Source organism: Glycine max, chromosome 11, assembly GCF_000004515.6.
Source record: "Glycine max cultivar Williams 82 chromosome 11, Glycine_max_v4.0, whole genome shotgun sequence".
Taxonomy (NCBI): Eukaryota; Viridiplantae; Streptophyta; class Magnoliopsida; order Fabales; family Fabaceae; genus Glycine; species Glycine max.
Window position 1 is genome coordinate 2,248,101 of NC_038247.2, and position 18,557 is coordinate 2,266,657.

Here is an 18,557-nt window from a genome sequence, read left to right on the forward strand (position 1 = left end):
ACACAGAGAGAGAAAGACACTGTGTGTGTCTCACTCAGTCCGTCATTGTGAAAGCGCATTTTTTTTTTTTTTTAAATATATATATATATATACATATATATATATATACATATGTATACACGCGCGCGCGCGCACATATATATACACACACACATATATATATATATATATATATATATATATATATATATATATATATATATATATATATATATATATATATATTGGAGCATGTGAATGTTTAAATATTGTAGTGCACTCTCCATTGTATACTTATGAATTATAATATACACGTATCGCTAATTATTTTATTAAAGGAAACAATAATTGCCCTTTAACAATTATGGACCGTATAGAACACAAATATTGTCATTTTCAATCTAAGCCCATATATAAGGACCAATTATTATGTAGACAATAAAACAACAAAACTTAGCTACGTATAATACAAAAGATTTATTAGCGTTATTTTTAATTAAAATTAACATGCCAGTTATTATTTTTATTTCAGGAACTAAAAATGGGCAATGACAGTAGCTATTTATTTAATTTATCATGTTAATGTTAGTTGTTAATTTTTATTAGTGGAAGATTTGATCCACAACCTCTATTCCCCCTTCAACCCTTGACCCCTCTCAATTATTTAATGAACCTTATAACTTCTTAATGATAGTAATTATTAAAATATAATTTAATATGTATTTAAATTAATTATTTTTTACAATATTTATTATATTTTAATTTTTAGTTAGTCTTTCTCAATTATTTATCGTGAAAAAAAAAATAAAAAAGTTTATTTCCTTATAGATAAATATAGATTGTGTTTGATTTAAAGAAAGATATGAGAAATAAGAGAAAACTTTGTAAGTCTCACATGAGACCTATATCTTTTAGAGTTTAATCCAAAAATTTATCTTTCATTTTTATTCTTTTTATTTCTATCCTTTAAATCAAAGAGTGTTCTGGATGCCATAATGTCATATACATGCATGCAAACTTATGGAGGAGCGAAAGGTCCATTCCGGAAAATCCCTTTGCATTAGGGGGGTTTTTAGAGGACAGATTCCTCCTAGCTTTCCCTACTTCTAATGACATGTGCCAGCTCCAGCAACCAGCAAAGGGTCTTTTTACGCAGTCCTCTTTATAATCAACTTGCCATTTCTACGATGCAAGATATCGAATATATATAATAATACTAGTATATGATATGATTTTTTTACTTACCCATATTGTTTAAATTTGAAATTGTTTACGGGAAAGCGCAGCTAAACATAATAAGCAAAGAGATTGTGTGGCTTCGCAGCTTACAAGACGATGCAACTAAAGTTGCAGAATCACAATGTAGCCAACAACCGAGGTCACTGTCTTAAATTCAAGGTAATGTAATGCAAAAGGTTCCAATTAATAATATATATCTTTGTCAATAGTCGTCACAGCTTTCTGAGTTGTTGTAATTAGGCGGATGGCATTAATAAATCACTGTTGAACAAGCAAAGAGAAAGGGATATTTGGGTTAATGGGAAAGGGATGATAGATGCCCCCAGAATATTACTATGCAGATTTGAAAGCTACCACTGATACACAAATATTGAGAGATGGGGTAGTCACAGATTGTGTAGACAGTAGTAAAAATGTATAATAAATTACACTAGATTTCCTTCCTTGGCTTTGTTTCAAGTGCCCCCATGCCTAGCTGGATAGGGCACCAATGCCAATCAAAATACTTGTCATTTAGTACCCGTATAAGACAAGATAAGGTTCAATATTTGTCTTCCAGTTTAATATTTAGTACCCATATATATAAATAAGGTTTAAATATATTTTTACTTTTTTAAGTTTATGATACATTAATTTTTTGTCTTCTAGATTATTTTTTTTAAAGTTCTTATAATTAAAAAAAATCATTTTAATCTAAAATTCTTTTACCCAAATGTTGTCAGATACTTTGAAAGAAAAACATACATAATAGAGTGTTTGATAATAGGATGCAAACTTATACTATAGGAAGTTTTCATGTAAGTAACTTATAATTTATTAGCTAAATAAGTAAAATCATAAGCAATGTTTGGGAGAGAGACTAAAATAAGTTTTTTTTTTTTAAATTACAAGGTTTATAATAAATTTGAAAGAACATAAATAAATTTATCCTAAATTTGAGGGATTAAAAAATATTTAAAGTTAATTGGCTAATAAAAAAACTACTATAATTAAGTATCATTTTCAAATGTAATATACTTTTCTTTTCCTTTTCTTCTAGGTTTAAATAACTTTTGATTCAGGTAAAATATGTTTTTTTAGTTCTTTTGAAGATTTTTGTTTTGATTTTAGTATTTTCAAAATATTTTTGTTATCTTATTTTTTGTTGTTGTTAAATAACAACATTAAGTAATAATGTAACAATGATGACATTGGTAGTTGACTCTTTGACTTGTTACATGAATAAAAAGTTAGCTAAGATGATCATGAGTAATTTTTTTTTAGTAAATTAACTGTATTTTTTAATTTTTTATCTATTCAAATAGGTTAATAATGTCAAAAATTAGTTGCTGAGGACATAATTTTCCTTCAAACTTTCTTAATAACATGATAAGTCTGAATTATGTTATTATGTCATTCATTAATGTTATTTGACGCCAAAACCTCAAACCAGATTTTTTTTAATCTTTCAATGACTAATTAAAACTAAAAAAAAACAAAGCAATAAAATAAAAACACCCTATTTTATAGGACCAAAGGGTTATTTAAGTTTTTTTTAACATGAAAAGTCTATTTTAATTTATTGATAAAGAAAACTCTTTATACTTTTAGTATTTAGTAGTGTACGTACCTATTTTAAGAAGAAAAAACATTGAACATTTTTAACGATTATGTACTTCTTTTTTTATAAAATGTAGACGTCCCCTTTTGTTACTTGTGATTATAAATTTGTGTTTTTTCTTTCTAAAAATTACTAATTTTGTCATACACTATATAGTTTTGTTTAAAATGGTATAAATTTGTATATAATATAATTTTTATGAATATATAGAAAAGACCCGACATATATGTGATAGCAATTTTCCTGTTTGCATTTGCAGAATAATTGTCTCACACATGAAACTGGTAATGTAGGCTATGCAGCGTACATGGGAGACAAGGAAATATCAGTACCGTGGTCTGGGTTGATGTTGTGATCATCGGGTATTCGCGTGTGTTTGGACGAGCATGGTAAATTTCATTTTAAATAAAATTGATTTTAAAGAATTTGAATGTTTAGATTAATATTTTTTATTATAGAATCAAGTATAATTTAAAAAAAAAACTAAAAGTATAAAGAATTTTCAATCTCAAAAGATTTTAAAATCTATACTAAATACATTTATGTTAGGAATAAAATTCAATATAAATTTTATGTTCCAACATAAAATTTATCCAAAGTTCTTTCAATTTATAATCAATTTTAGATCCATAAATCATAATCAATTTTAAAATATTTTACAACATAAAACTAAACACATAAAATTCAATCTAAAATTAATTATTGAGTCAGAATCATCTCTTTAGCAGCAAATCAGACATAGTTTCATATCTTTACACACCACACAAGTCAAATAAGAAGTTTTTTAAGTTTTTATTTTTATTTTAGGGAGTGTTTGGAACTTGGATTGATAGAAGAGATGCAATGGGGAGAAGTGAAGTGAAAAGGAGAAAATATTTTATTATTTAGTTTCTAAAATTAAGAATTGAACATAATGAAAGAAAATAAATCATGATCTATTTTATTACTGAAGTTCAATTCTCTTTTCCTGAATTTAGGATGTACGTAATTGAAGGAACACAATTTTATATTATAAAATAAATATTTTATTTTTGTAAAATTTATCTAATCATTAGCCTCTTAAGAATAATGGTAATATATTTAAAATTATATAATATAAGAATTAAAAAATTATAACTCATTTTTTTTCTTTTTTTCAAATAATAATATGAAATATTTGTTTTGTCCATTATAAAAAAATTCAAATAATGACATTATAAAAAATTCAAATAATTAAATGATATTTTTATTTCATTTCAGTACATCTTATTCCGTCATATCATTGTATTTCATTCTTTACCACCAATCCAAAATTCGCTATCAATTGCTTACGTTAACATCAAGTAATCAAACATGCAGAACAAATGTAAAAATAAAATATTGATTTTTCTAATTTTGTTTTAAATGTTTTAGCCAGTTAAGTATGATATGGGAGAGAAATAAGTGATTGGATTTAAGTAATTAATGTGATGAAGTTAATGTTGAATCATCTATATATTATTAAGTTTGATTATTGATGAAAATAATTTTTTATTAGATTTATTTCTTTTTCGACTAAACTCTAAATTACGAATGAAAGAGGAAAAAAAAATATATAAGAGAAGGTTGGTGATCTTTCAGCAAACCCCTCTTAGTCTTTTGATGCCATTGTTGTTAGCTGATAATAGGTTAAGTTATAATTTTAAAATAAATATTTGTTAAGAAATAGATATGATTTACTTTTTAAAATAAACATAAATTTATATTTTTAAACAGAATCAATTTATACAAATATATTTTAAAAAATAAAAAATTATTTATTTTATTAAAATAAACATTTTTTTCAATAAATAAATTTAAACTAACTGATTTAGTAGTATAGGAGTTTATACTTTCTGTCTTTTGTGTTTTGGGTGTTAAGCCCCGTTGAACACAAAAAGAAAATGTTTTTTTTTTTAACTTCAAATCTTTGATTAATATTTTTTCTTCTAATTAATTATACCCTTGTTTAGAATAAACAAAAATCATGCTTTATTATATTTTATTTTTATTTTTATTTTTAATGAATGGCATTACAAAAAAGAAGGAATAAAAACCTCTAGGAAAATTAGTCCTAAACAAGTCCATCCTAGAGGCATTACAATTAAAATTTGAAAAACAATAAAAAAAAAATATGTGAAAAATCATTATCTTGCAACCCATATTTTAGTCAAATTATCATCTACTTGATTAACCTTACGCAGTCTATGAATCCAAATTATATGCTCATTGTGCACTGGACACTGGTAATGCTTGTCAGGCAACTGTGTTTGCAAAAAATATTAGAAAATGAAAGAAACGTTGATAAAGGAACTTGATTAGTACCTGGATAAAAAAAATATTCTGAGATACAATTTGCATAATTAAAAATAGAAAATTAAAATTACGTACAATTACAATGATTAAAAGACCGAAGCGAAATTAAGTTTAATATATATATATATATATATATATATAAACTCACTGGCCTACTTTCTAATTCCTATTGATCGGCTTCTTGGACTACTTATACTTATATATATAGACTTTGTTATAAAATAGGTCAAGTAAATAGACTTTAAGTTGGTTAAAATTTGAAACACGACAAGTGCATGAGAGTTCAAAAAATTATCTATAACTTAAGATTTTAATATTATAATAATTCTTATAACATATCTTTTTAATATATTATATGAGAAATTTTATTATCTTTTCACTAAAAATTTACACATACTTTTGATAAAATAAGATAACTATAACAATTACTAGAACTTTAATTACACATACGTCTAATAAAATGTAAACACATCTTTCAATACATTTTTTGTGTGAAATCTTTGTCGTACTAACCAATAATGTTGCTTTGAGTTTTTTTTTCTAAAAGATGATTAATACTTTAATTCTTCTAAAGTTATTAGCATTATCTTTGCAATTCTTTTTCTGGACGAAATCCCTTCCACATTTAATCTGATTAGAAGAAATGTGATCGTGAATGTTCAACAAACTTAGTGTAGCCTTTGTATAACGAACATGAACCATTAGCATTTGTTATTTATGTTCAAGTTTGCATACCAGGTCTGGTCTTCTCTTACTTTTGGCTTCTTTTCATATTGCTTTACCCTCTAATACTATGAAATGATTTTTCTATAACACCGGGCTTGGTGAGGGGTAAGAAAATAGAATATGCTTGGCAAATTTTGTGCACTCGGTTGTGTGGAGCACTGTGGTCCTCTGTGGCTACATGATAATGAAATAGTGTAAAAAAACTGGATGGAATTTATTGAAGATCAATATGTCCTAGTTCTCTTCGCCTATTTTTTTTTTTAATTAACTAGCAAACTTATTACTTGTGTATTGATCTACGATGAGACCATATAAATCCATGTGCTTAGGTTTATCTGTGAACTCCATTAAAATGTATAAAAGGCTTGGAGGAAACCTTATACACTCTTTTAACAAATTTTGGCTTCTAAAAAATTGAAGGAAGAATTGTGTATCATTGGTTTTCTATTTTTAATTGTGAATTGCTAATAGTGTAATATCAAAATTATAAATCCACCGACATTTTTTTCATTTTTCTTTTAAAAATTATTTATAACACTACTCGTTGTGGGGCTACACATTATCAGGAGAGCTACTTTTGTTAGTTTGTCTTCTAAATAAAATAAGAACGAAGAATTCTCCATTCATTGCTTAGATCTTACTGGAGTGGACCACTAATTAGAGAAAAAAAAAAAAAAAAAAAGAGGCTAAAATCACACTGTCTTGTTGACAGTTAATCACACTGTCTTGTTGACAGTTTTTGATCTATTTCCTTTGTGCTGATGTCCTATGAAACAAATTCAATTCTCAATGTTTACTTAACTTTTTCATGTAATACTAAAATTGCTGTATTAGAAGAATATGTGACTTCTAAAAAAAGGAAAAATGTGTGATACCTTAAACTACAAAAACAAATTTCACAACAAAAAAAAAAAAAAGCTTTCAACATAAATCAACCATAGTCTAATAATGTGTTTGAAAACTCGTTGGAAAGTAAGAAATTGTGACATCGTGAGTGCTAATAAGATTGTGTAGTGAAGGTTGATGTAAAAGGTACAAGATACATACAAGGAGTATATCCTAACATGCATGCTTGTAATGGGAAGGAAAAGTGGATGTAGCCGATACATATTATATTCAAAAAGATATAAAGATTATACAAGAATGTATCATTAAAAATAGCTTAAAAGAATTAATTAGCATTATTTATTTATATTAACAAGATGTAATTATTTTAATAATTACTTATATATAAATTTTATAATTAAACGTATTTAACTTTAAATTATTTTTTTATAAAAAAAAACCTAGTATGAAATTTTCTAAAAAAACACGCGAGTGAAAAAAATACGTTAAAAGTTATATGTTAATCTGTGAGCATGATCATTAATTTAAATAGCGGTAATACATTACCTCACATTCAAAATGTGAAACTAAACACTCTATAAATAGCACATCCTTGATTCCAAAGCTTCAAAATGCGTGTTTATATAACTTCTATACTCAAAACTTGGTAATGTTTTAATTAATTAAATTTATGGATGAATCGTTTTCAGGAAGATGACCTTATATCTTAAATGAATATTCCATCATTTCTAAAGTAAGATATTTTATCAGTATATATGTTGGAAAATTAAAACAAAAAAGGGGTACCTTGAGGCTTGAGGTGTATAAAGATACCATTTTAAGAATTTATTCCCTTCATATTGTTTTGATAAAAATCTCTACGACACGATAGGTTGTTCTGAAATAATTTGAGTGACAAGAACAGTTCTAAATTTAAAATATTATCTAGTTCGAGGTATCAAACAGAAATCAAGTTAACACTATCTCAAAGAAAGGAGAAAAGGAATAAGATGAAATAAAAGAGAGAGTAAAGTAATGAAGAGGTGTTGGTGAGATGATGGATAAAAAAATAGGAGAGTAGTTATTATATATGATATACATTTGACCAATTCAATAAAAAAACCATGTTAAATATTACATAAAAATTGCTTGTATTAAGTATAAAAAAGTACTCTACATATTTTTTTACTAACAAATAAACTTATTATTATTATTTTTCATTCAATGAACATGAGACTTAATATATTGTATATTTGTATATATGAGAAAAATAACTATATACTGTCGACCTAAGAATTTTTATATAATTATCTAATTATTGTATAGGATAAGTTTATTAATTTTTAAAATAATTTAAATTATAATTTATAATTAAATAATAATATAAAATTATTTTACAAATAAGTGCATATGCATTACACACTTTACATATATGGTTTCTAGCTCCCCTTTTGATAATGACTATCAATTTTTTTTAGTAAATAATGACTACCAAAATTTAAAAGCCTCTTATGTGTAAAAAAAAAGCCTTTTATACATGTAAGTAAACGGTTTGATTCGATTCAGACCAACATGTTATCTGTTTAAATTTGATTTCCCCCCTCAAAATTACTATTTTATATTATGATTCATTCAAATATTCAATACAATTAACACAATATTATTAAATGTCTGAAAATAGTAAAATTAATTCATTTAATACCATTATATTAATATTCTAAAATAGATTAATACAAATTAAAACAAAAATATTTTTTAACGAGATTTACTGTAATCGTCTGAATCACAATGATTTCTTATAAACTCATTTTTGGTAATAAGCTTTATTACAATCAGATTTGTTAAGATAAATAAACATAATTTGATCCATTAATTATGTAAACATTGCATAAAAGATAAATACAAAAAAAGGAAGATAACAATATATTTAAAAGTAATACCTTAATAAATTTTAATAGTTTTAACACTAACACTTGAAGTTTCAACGTTAATAATATTTAAAATCAAAACAAATAATTCTAAAAATTTTGATTAGATTTATAATTCTAAACACATTATTCAACCCATACATGAATGATTTTACTGCAAATACCTAGAGCATGTGGGTCTAATGATATGATTATACTCATGGATAATAAATCTTAAGATTTTGAGTTAAAATATGATGTCACAACTCTCGCATACAATCAATTTAATACTATATGTTGTTTTTATTTAAGATGAACTGAAAATACGTAACGAATTTCTAACCAACTATAATCCTTAAATATTACTCAGTTTTTTTATTCATTAAATAATAGTATAAACTCATTTATGGGACGTAATTTTTTTCAAAGTTTTATTTGATTTCTTTTAAATCTGAACTAAATTTAAATTTAATTTAAAAATATGTTTTATAATAAGTGCTTGAACATAAGGTAAACTAATATTTTAGCACAAAAGAAATGTTTAATTTTATATAAATATGTATAATAAACAAATACCTTAAACATATAAACTATATTATAATTAAAAGTTGAAACAAATAAATATTTTTAATAAATAAATTATATTTTAGAATTATGATGAATAATTTATAGTGGTATGATATTACTTTTGATTATTGATAATTTTTTAAAACTAAAAATATTATTTTATAGTAACTTTTATAGTAGGAAAATACTAAAATATTTATTTCATTTTCGGTGGATCGGGGTAAATATGAAAATAATTTAGAAAAAAATAGACATAATGAAAAAATAAAGACAAGTAAAATTATAAAAGAAGTAAAAGAATTTTATAATAAGCTTTTTAGTTTAACCTGTGTTAACGAACACTCAGACTCTTTGCATATACTACTCTCTCTCTCTCTATAAATATCGTGCAGACAGTGATATCCTCACCTCTCTTATTGTTGTTCTCTTCTTCTTTTCTTGTTTCCTTTTCCATTCTTCTTTTTCTCTCTGTACTCAAACTCACTTCCCCACTTATTTATACAATGTCGGCTTACAAAGACCAGGATACCCGTCTTCATGGCATCAAAACTAAGATTCGTGTCGTCCCCAATTTCCCCAAATCCGGTTCGTTTTCTCCCCTTTCCTTTTTTGTTGTTTTAAACTTCTGTTTTTTTTTAATATTTTTGTTTTCCGACTAAGAAACCAAAGCCTTTGAATTCATATTTAGTTTGACTTCCGTTTTTCAATTTCTAGAAAGTCTTCTTCGGAGGTTTCGTTTTTTTTTTTTTTCAGTTTCAATGGTTTTTTTTTTTGCAACGGCAGGTATTATGTTCCAAGACATTACTACTCTATTGCTTGATCCCAAAGCATTTAAGGACACAATAGATTTGTTCGTTGAGCGGTACAAGGGCAAAAACATTTCTGTTGTTGCAGGTAAATAATAAAAAGGTTTTTTTAGCATAAAAATAAGAAGAGGATGAACATTGAAAAGTTTTTTTTTATGAGTGTTACTACTGTTGTTAGCTTGAAGAAGGTGGTGGGGTCCACGGTGACGAGAAAGTTGGGGAGAGTATGCAGTAGTGCTCTATATTGCATAAATTTCTGGTTGTCTTTTTGAATGGAAGTCACTCACTGTGGGTTTTGGGAGTGATTTTTTGGTTTGACTAGGTGGCCTAACTTGTTAGTGGGTTGTACCATTGATTGCCATTCTGAAATCTCAAGCTCTCTTGTTTGTTCGTGGACATGTGCCTGGATCCAATTTGCATGGAGCTGTACCACCATTGGTGATCGCTTCCAATTTGTGCAAAGTGGACCCGCATGACGCATGTTTCAAATCCCTCCATTTCCCCTTTCTTTTATCTATGATTTGTGGGTTCCTCCATTTCACTGTTGTTTTTATTTACTTTTTTGGTCATTCCTGTGTCACTTTCTTGTTCCTTTCCAAGTTACTAAGCCCCCGGTGAAACTTAAATGTCACTAGTAGTTGCAAGGGGACGAGCTACTAGTAGTAGTTCTGTACTATACACTGTGCATCGTGCTTGGTTTTTTCGCTTTTGTACCATCTCTCTGTGTGTGTCGTCTTGTTGTAGCTTTTTTCTGCTTTTAACCTTTTTTCCCCGACATGACCGGATATGCTGGAGGGTTTAGTGCGATATGTTGCGGAGGATAAGGCATGGAAGCCATGAAACTGGAGCTATCATGCCATGAGTTCTGTCTAATTTGGTATTTTGGATGTTGTTGTAACTTGTAATACATAGTTTTTTTTTGTATCCCTGTCCATTAAACAGATGTTAGATTAGAGACCCCATTTTACACTTGTACAATTTAAGGGTAAATTTAAATGTGAATTGCTGGTAGGTCCTTTGCACCGGTTTTAGTTCTTTATGTATGATTAGAAAATGAAACAGAACACAATCGGGTTGGGTGTGACTTGTCTTTTTGCATGTGCATTAGGATTTGTCTGTGTGTGCTTATATATATATATATATATATATATATATATATATATTGTGAGACATTCCCAGGAAGCTTCTCTTCAATTATAGAGTCCAGTATGAGATGTGGAATTTTTCCTTGTGTATAATAATTATCCTGTATTACCAATCGGCATTATTGCTGATTGGCTACTGATTGATAGGTCCCTTGCCAATTGGCATCATAACATTTTAAGTCTGTTGCCATTGTTTTGGACTTTTGGCCGTTTGCTTCTCTGTTTACATCTATACAGGGACAGGGTGTTTCTGATGAGTCCCTCCACTGTTTTTTTGTTCTTTTTTTACTATTGTGGGGGAAGGGGGGTTGAAGTTGTAAGCTTGCATTTTGTTTTACTAGACATGGCTTTTGTTAATTCTATTTCTATCATAGGCAACTTGGTTTGGTCTCTCGCCTTAACTAATTTTCAATCTATATCCACTTGTTTGTTTCTTCTCATTCACCTTTTATTTATATATCCTTAGTGCTACTGTCGGGTTTACATTAATTTTTTTGGTCAATTTCTTACATGCATGGTGGTTACAGTCCCTATGCATTATGTGTCATTTTTTTATGTTGTTTAATGACAAATTATGAAGATGATGGCACTAATATTTAAAATTCCTTCCAACCACTTGGAAGTAAATTACAAACATAAATGGTAAAAAAAGTTATTTCATTTTACCCTTTCTTTCGTAGCAAGTAGTAGCACACTATCTCTAATGCACAGTTTCTTGATGGCGTTGAACTACATGTCATCTACAATAGCACATGTATTATTGTCTATAATCTTGTGTTCTGATAAATAATTTCTCTTATGTAGGAATTGAAGCTCGAGGTTTTATTTTTGGTCCTCCCATTGCGCTGGCTATAGGAGCAAAGTTTGTACCATTGAGGAAACCAAAGAAGTTGCCTGGTATAATTTAACACCTATTTTTTTTTAAAAAAAAAATACTTTCATTAATATGCCAATTGTATCACACTTATATTTTTCAAATCAATGTTCTTGGCAGAAGGTTAACTTTTTATATTTATTTACTACTTAAATCTATTGCATTTCTAATGCTCAAAATTTTTAACATTCCTCAATTGATTCATCTTCAATTCATGGTTTCACACCCCTGTGTAGGATATGCAAATGTGCATTGTATTTAAGAAAGCATTTCTTAATTTTGCTGATCAAAAAAAAAAAAAAAGAAATCATTTCTTAAGATTGGTCCCTGTTTTTTGTGTTTCAACCTTGCAAATCTAGAGTTATGCAGTTTCTGTTATCAAAATATATGATGCTTACCCCCTGAAATACAGAGAATCATTATGATATTTTCCCTCTACAAAGTGCTGTCTTTGAATATTATTTCCTCCACCTGTGGTTAGATCTTTTAGCCTCTTAAGTACCCTTTTTCATTCTGTACCTTTTTCTTTTTTATATAACCTAACTTTTCATGCACTTGTAATCTGCCCTCCAGGTTCATCTATTAATTGGAGTGTGTATTCTTGCCTTGCGCTATGTATTTTTATTTATAGAAAGATGAAATTGTGACTTAATTGAAACGAATTTCGAAAAAGTGCTTAAATATATAAACCTTGAAATATTACTTATAACTTACTCTGGCTTTATCAAGGATTCAACTTTGGTTGAGATTGTTAGTGACTGTAGCATCCTTTTTTTTTCCCCTCATTTTCTTGTAACAAAAGCTTATCTCAATGCCAGGAAAAGTTATTTCTCAAGAATATATTCTGGAATATGGAAGGGACTGTCTTGAGATGCATGTTGGAGCTGTTGAACCTGGTGAGCGTGCTTTAGTGGTTGATGATTTGATTGCAACAGGTGGAACACTCTGTGCAGCTATGGACTTGTTAGGTAAGTTCCTGTGAGCAAATTCTGTCATAAATGGACATTTATTATATCAGATCATATTACAGTCTGACATTGTTTTACATGTCGATGATCCGTTAATTTATTCAACTCTGTTATTGAAGGCTGCTCAGGCCCCGAGATCTTTTTCTGTTGTTCATATGTTCACAAGTCTAGCTCTTGTCAGCGGGGATTAGTTTCCCTGAGATCGACTCCTATTTATGATTTTGGCATGAAAGGAAAAACCTAATGGAATACTACAGGCATGCAAATTAGGATTAGTAAGCTATTATTTCAGGACTTTTGGCGTGTATTTTAGTAGTACTTATAAGTTTAATTTTAGTGTGTGCATTACATTCATGATTCATGCTTTTACTCCAATCGTCAGTGTATTAAAGAGGTTGAATTCCTTGTTATTTGCTGGTTCATTTTATTTACTATTATATTTTTTTTCCTCGGATAAGTCAATAGTAGTGATGTTCTTTTAGTGAATAATATATCACTCATGAATATGCATGAACGAGGTTCCTTATTAGACCACAGTAAGCTGTTTCTTTGGATTACGAATGCTTTTTTAGCTGCACTTCTGCTAACATACCTCAGTTTTAATATCTTTATTTCCCCCCTGTTAATGTCATTTTTGGATTGGATTATATTTGATGTCTTTGCTTGCTGTCATTTAGAACGTGTGGGAGCAGAAGTGGTGGAGTGTGCATGTGTAATTGAATTACCAGAATTGAAGGTATGTATACTTTGGATTTTGTAAATATTCTGTTTGGGGATGGATCCTCTCATTTACATGTCAGGTCATGTTCAAATCTTGTATCAGTATCTCTCCTAATAAATATCAGATAGGACTCACTCACCTATTGGAGAGAGATAGACACAACATTTGAATATGACCCTTCTGTTTTCCATAGACTACTCCTTGCTAGCTGCAAGCCTACTTTGAGATGGTAGGCTTGATTTCTCCATTAAATTTTGTTTGGTTTCCTAGATAACAGAAATATCTGATGCAGTTTTTTTTTTAAATCGCTTATTAATTCATCGGTTGCCTATGGACTATGGTTGTTTAAGTGTTTCCTAATTTTCATTCACCTAGTATTATTAAGCCAAGGTAGTATTTTTAGTAGTGGCTGTGTGTGTTGAGTGGATGCTTGTTATGTTAATGATGTTTTGCGAATACATACATGACACAGGGTCGTGAACGTTTGAACGGGAAGCCCTTGTACGTGTTGGTTGAATATGTGGAGATATGATGATTATGAAGTGTGCAAAAGAATATTAAGATGTAGATTTGGGAGATGATGTGTCTTTCAGTGGGTGCTTTCCCATTCGGATTCCAATTCTAGCTTGTAGTAGGAACGATCAAATCAAATTAATGATGCATTTGTATGACCCACTCTTATGGGTCTCGTCTTCTCATCTCTGCTTCCTCACTCTTTTTCGAATAAAATTAATATCTTTGGCTACAAGAATATACTTGTAGATATTTTGCATGACGAAATCCAACATGGACTCCAGAACGCCCTGTAACACATTCCATTCCTAGCTTTTTCTGAATTTATTTTATTAACTCTTGTCAATATTTTATAACACGCCAATGTCGTTGCTAATTATTATTAGTTTTGGGTATTTTAGTTTGTGCCAAAATGCCACTTTAAACTAAGCTGAGTCCTTTAGCATGTTGAAAGAACTGAAACCTGGGAAAATACTTAGGATTTTATTGACAAGTCATAGGTCTTAATTATGATTACGATGATTAAAAAAAGCGTCACTTTAAAAACTTAAAAAATATCATTTTAATAATATATGAATTTTTATTTCACTTAAATAGATTTATAACTAATTATATTTTAACTTTTAATGAAATGTATCTTTCTAAAAAAAATATTTTTAATGGCAGTAGCATGAGTAATAATTTTAATAAGTGTGAAATGTCTTTAAAATATAAGATGAACTTAGTTCAAACTATTTTAATGGAAGAACATTTTTCGACTCTAAAACCGTAGGTGATATTTTCTGTCAAGTGATTTCTTATAAAAGTATATCTGATTACCTTTCTTCTTTTGCATGTGCTTTGTATGGGGGGGGAGGGGAGGTTCCTCTAAATATAAAATAATCAAAACTAAAGAGGATGCTGAAGGGCTTAAAGGTTCTGCTCATGAGTTTCGTTCTATTATAGTTATGTTTGTATTATATTTTCATTTGTCATCCACGTCTTGTGAAGATGTCTTAGTTTAGTTAAAATAGTTACAAGAACTTGAATAATCTCTTGCTTTTAAGTTAGCTTTTAGAATTAATACATAACTAATTTCTAATTTGATCTTAGAGTTTATTCGTTTTTATACTTGATCACTCCCAATTTTTAGTATTGCAAATGTTTAGTTGTGAATACCAGAAGAAGTTAAGATGTGTGATTTCTTAAAAGTGAAGAGGAACATGGAGTAAGTTTTTTTAACTAATAAAGATTGGTCTACTTGTCAAGGATAGGACTCATCCCATAAGGATGAGTTTGAATCTTGCTGTTCATGTTAAGAACCTTATTATTGAACAATATGTGAGTATCTATGTAAATGTTTTTTAAGTCGTGAGATTTGATTTTACTTTAATGAGCTCTCAAAACTTAACTTAAACGAGCCTTATACTCGTCTCCCTACTTACACCAAAATGTAAAAATAATAATATTAGCAAATAATGATAGAAATAAACAATCATAATATTTAGATTATATGTGACATTCAATCTCTCCCAAAGCAGGAAAGGCAATGGTTGGTTATTGTATGATAAAAGGCAATTTTATATGATTCATTCATCCCATTGATTGATTCAGTCCGTTTAAGAATCCAAAAATAGTTTGGGCTCTCTTTTTAAAGTAAGGGCTAAGTGGCTATGATAACATAAGCCGCCCAGCCCATTCCACATATGTGACATATGAGCCCTATGAGAATAATAAAGCATTCTATTAGGCAAAGAAATCATGAAGAAACGTAGCAAACTAGCAACTGGGATTGTGAGAGATTAATTTCCGTCAAAGAAAGTGATTCTTGCTCTAGTTAGTTAATTTGTCATTTGATTTTTCTCATACATTTCGCTATCAGACAAGTTAATGTTAGAGCTTTGTTTGGACTCATTGCGTAACTTGCGCTATACTTCCCTATTGCCTTGACCAAATTTTCTGCTCGTCTCAAGTTGGGTGGGACCCTTTCTCGTTAGAATGAGTCCAAACAAAGTTCCAAACCACCCGCCTCTAGTCTCGTTTCGTGTTTCCACTTTATATACTCTTTACTCTAGTTCCCTTCTTTACTTTGACCATCTTTTTAACATGTATTTATTCTCAGATTTTACTGAATTAACTTAATACATTTTAGATAAATTCGTAATATATAACTAGAATTTCGCTACAAACTCAGTTTTGGACGTATTTCTTTCTTTTCATCCACCAGCAAACATTTGCCTCATGAATGTGAATTGTCGCATTGTTGACTTTTCAACAGCGACAAAATCCTTTGACACGGCCAAGCATTGCCATTACCCGTTTTTCCCAACTGAATCTCGCAATTAAAAATCACAGCTACGATTTCGGTGAAAAGAGGAAGAAATTAAATTAGTTAAAACGACTTATTACCAACTAGTAATCAATAATTATTCTACTTTACAACTTGAAAGCATTTGTATTTCGGTGGTTACTAGTACATGTTTTTACAGCCGTATAGTATTAATTTTCTCAACAAATGTAAGTACTCTCATGAGTATTTATTTAAAGTATTGCCTAGGCTATAAAATGTTTTAGCCAATAAAAGTAACACTCTCCCGAGTCAATAATCCTACTTCACTCTTACTTACGCTCTAACAGAAGCCAAACATGATAAAGTAAAAATAATAAATGGTTGAAAATTAAATAGAAATATGTCAAACAAAATAATTAAAGTTTGACTTTGTTTCATAATACGTTCTTCACCAGAAAAACCCTAAATATGGAGTGCAGGAAGTATTAGCCAAATCGACAAAATGTAAAAGAAATATTGCGTCGTCGATAAATGCAAGAAAAGAAGTAGGTTGAGTTCAATACCTCAACAATCAACATACATACATCCCAAATGAAAATAAATCAAGAAAAAGTGTTTATAAAAAAGAAGATTAAGAGGACAAACTGTAAATGCGTGTTTTTACAATTTATAAATGATAAGAAAACAGGGCAATACAGCACGCGAGTCAAACACTAATAACTCGCCGTTGTCCCCACTGACCGAGTCGAACCCAACTCGTCCATCCAACAACGATTCCACGAACCCGATTTGCTTCGAGATCCGACCCGCAATGACACGACACACCAGCATGGCCCTTCTGCCCCTGCCACCGCCGGAGCTTTCGTGTGCACCGCCGCTGCCGGAGAATGTGCAGATCGCCGCCCCTTTGCCGCCGGGGAAAGACAAGGCACAAGCTCCGCCGTAGGGAGCGCCGCCGGAGGTGGGACCCAAGCAGTGAAACCTCATGACCTCATTCCCATCCGCAACGCATCGCGCATTCTCCTCGTAGTCATGGGCCGGGCCCGTTCCGGCCCGGACCTTGACGGCCTCGCGATACTCCTCGAAACGAGAGACGGTTCGTGGGCCGTTGTGGACTTTAAAAATCATCTCGACCAGGCCCGAGAAGGGCTTGGGCCCCCAGCTGGTGTGGAAGATAATCTCCACGACGTTCCGCGAAGGGTGGCCCTCGGTGAGTTCGGTGAGAGAAGGGAAGCGAGGGTCGGCGTGGCGCGTGGCGGTCACGCTCCTCGATCGGTTGATAGTGGTTTCGAAGTCGGGCTTGGCGGCGGATGAAGGGTATCTGGAGCTGGGGTGTTTCTGGAGAGGCTTTTCGGGCTTGGGATTGGGCTTGGGCCTGGGCTTGGTTGTGTCGACGACGACGTCTTTGATGGTCTTTCTGCAGCTGGAACTGGGAATGAGGTATTTAGAGTTAGGGTGGTATACGTCTTGGTATGCTCTGGACTTGCATTGCAATGACTTCATCCACCCACTCGCCATTACCTGAACTTGTCTCTATTTCTCGCTCTTATCTTAAAGACTCGATGTTTTTGTTTCAAGTTCTAACAAATGGCCTCTCATCTTGTTCTGTTCTGGCCGTACAACAGAGGATGGAATGAATGAATGAATGAGAGGAGAAGTGGAATAGACATGGCGCCATAATAAATGCTGTGCATGCCTCCTGAAATCTCTCTTTTGCCCTTCTCAATGTGTTGGAATTACCCACGTGGCCTATGTCCCTCCTAAAACAACAAATTCCGAAAACAAAAAACCTCATCATAATTCAGAGGTTTTGATTTGGTGTTACGTTCCAACGTGAATCCATTCCTGTCCACCCATACGCATACACATACTCACACTCCACTTGATGCGCTCCGTAAGTAATTCAAGATTTGAAGGAGAGTCATTTTCGCTTCTGCCATAATATTGACTATCCAGGATTTCAAACTTCTAAATTAAATCCTACTATAATAAATGAGTTTCATTTTCAAATATGTATACATTTTTTCATTATAAACTAATCAAAAATATTTTTTAATACAATGTTTAAAATAGTTATATTATTAAGTCAAAAACATTTATCATGC

General features: G+C 30.2%; 2 protein-coding genes across 2 annotated transcripts; one reads left to right on the forward strand and one right to left on the reverse strand.

Annotated features, from left to right (window-relative positions):
- Positions 1-9,562: 9,562 nt before the first annotated feature.
- Positions 9,563-14,445, forward strand: LOC100306411 (adenine phosphoribosyl transferase). Its single transcript, NM_001251505.2, has 6 exons — positions 9,563-9,741; positions 9,940-10,050; positions 11,912-12,004; positions 12,800-12,949; positions 13,627-13,685; positions 14,143-14,445. Exons 1-6 carry the CDS (start codon positions 9,660-9,662, stop codon positions 14,200-14,202), a joined length of 555 nt encoding a protein of 184 aa, NP_001238434.2. The 5' UTR covers positions 9,563-9,659; the 3' UTR covers positions 14,203-14,445.
- Positions 14,446-16,957: 2,512 nt separating this feature from the next.
- LOC100804686 (uncharacterized) lies at positions 16,958-18,287 on the reverse strand. Its single transcript, XM_003538677.5, has one exon. It carries the CDS (start codon positions 17,968-17,970, stop codon positions 17,113-17,115), a length of 858 nt encoding a protein of 285 aa, XP_003538725.1. The 5' UTR covers positions 17,971-18,287; the 3' UTR covers positions 16,958-17,112.
- Positions 18,288-18,557: the final 270 nt, after the last annotated feature.

What these genes read in the sequence shown, in the direction of transcription:
- LOC100804686 (XM_003538677.5), bottom strand. Translation starts at nt 17,970, where the DNA reads ATGGCGAGTGGGTGGATGAAGTCATTGCAATGCAAGTCCAGAGCATAC.
- LOC100306411 (NM_001251505.2), top strand. Translation starts at nt 9,660, where the DNA reads ATGTCGGCTTACAAAGACCAGGATACCCGTCTTCATGGCATCAAAACT. An exon ending in TGCAGCTATGGACTTGTTAG is followed by an intron (nt 12,950 to 13,626) that starts GTAAGTTCCTGT and finishes GCTGTCATTTAG; the next exon opens with AACGTGTGGGAGCAGAAGTG. An exon ending in TTGAATTACCAGAATTGAAG is followed by an intron (nt 13,686 to 14,142) that starts GTATGTATACTT and finishes TACATGACACAG; the next exon opens with GGTCGTGAACGTTTGAACGG.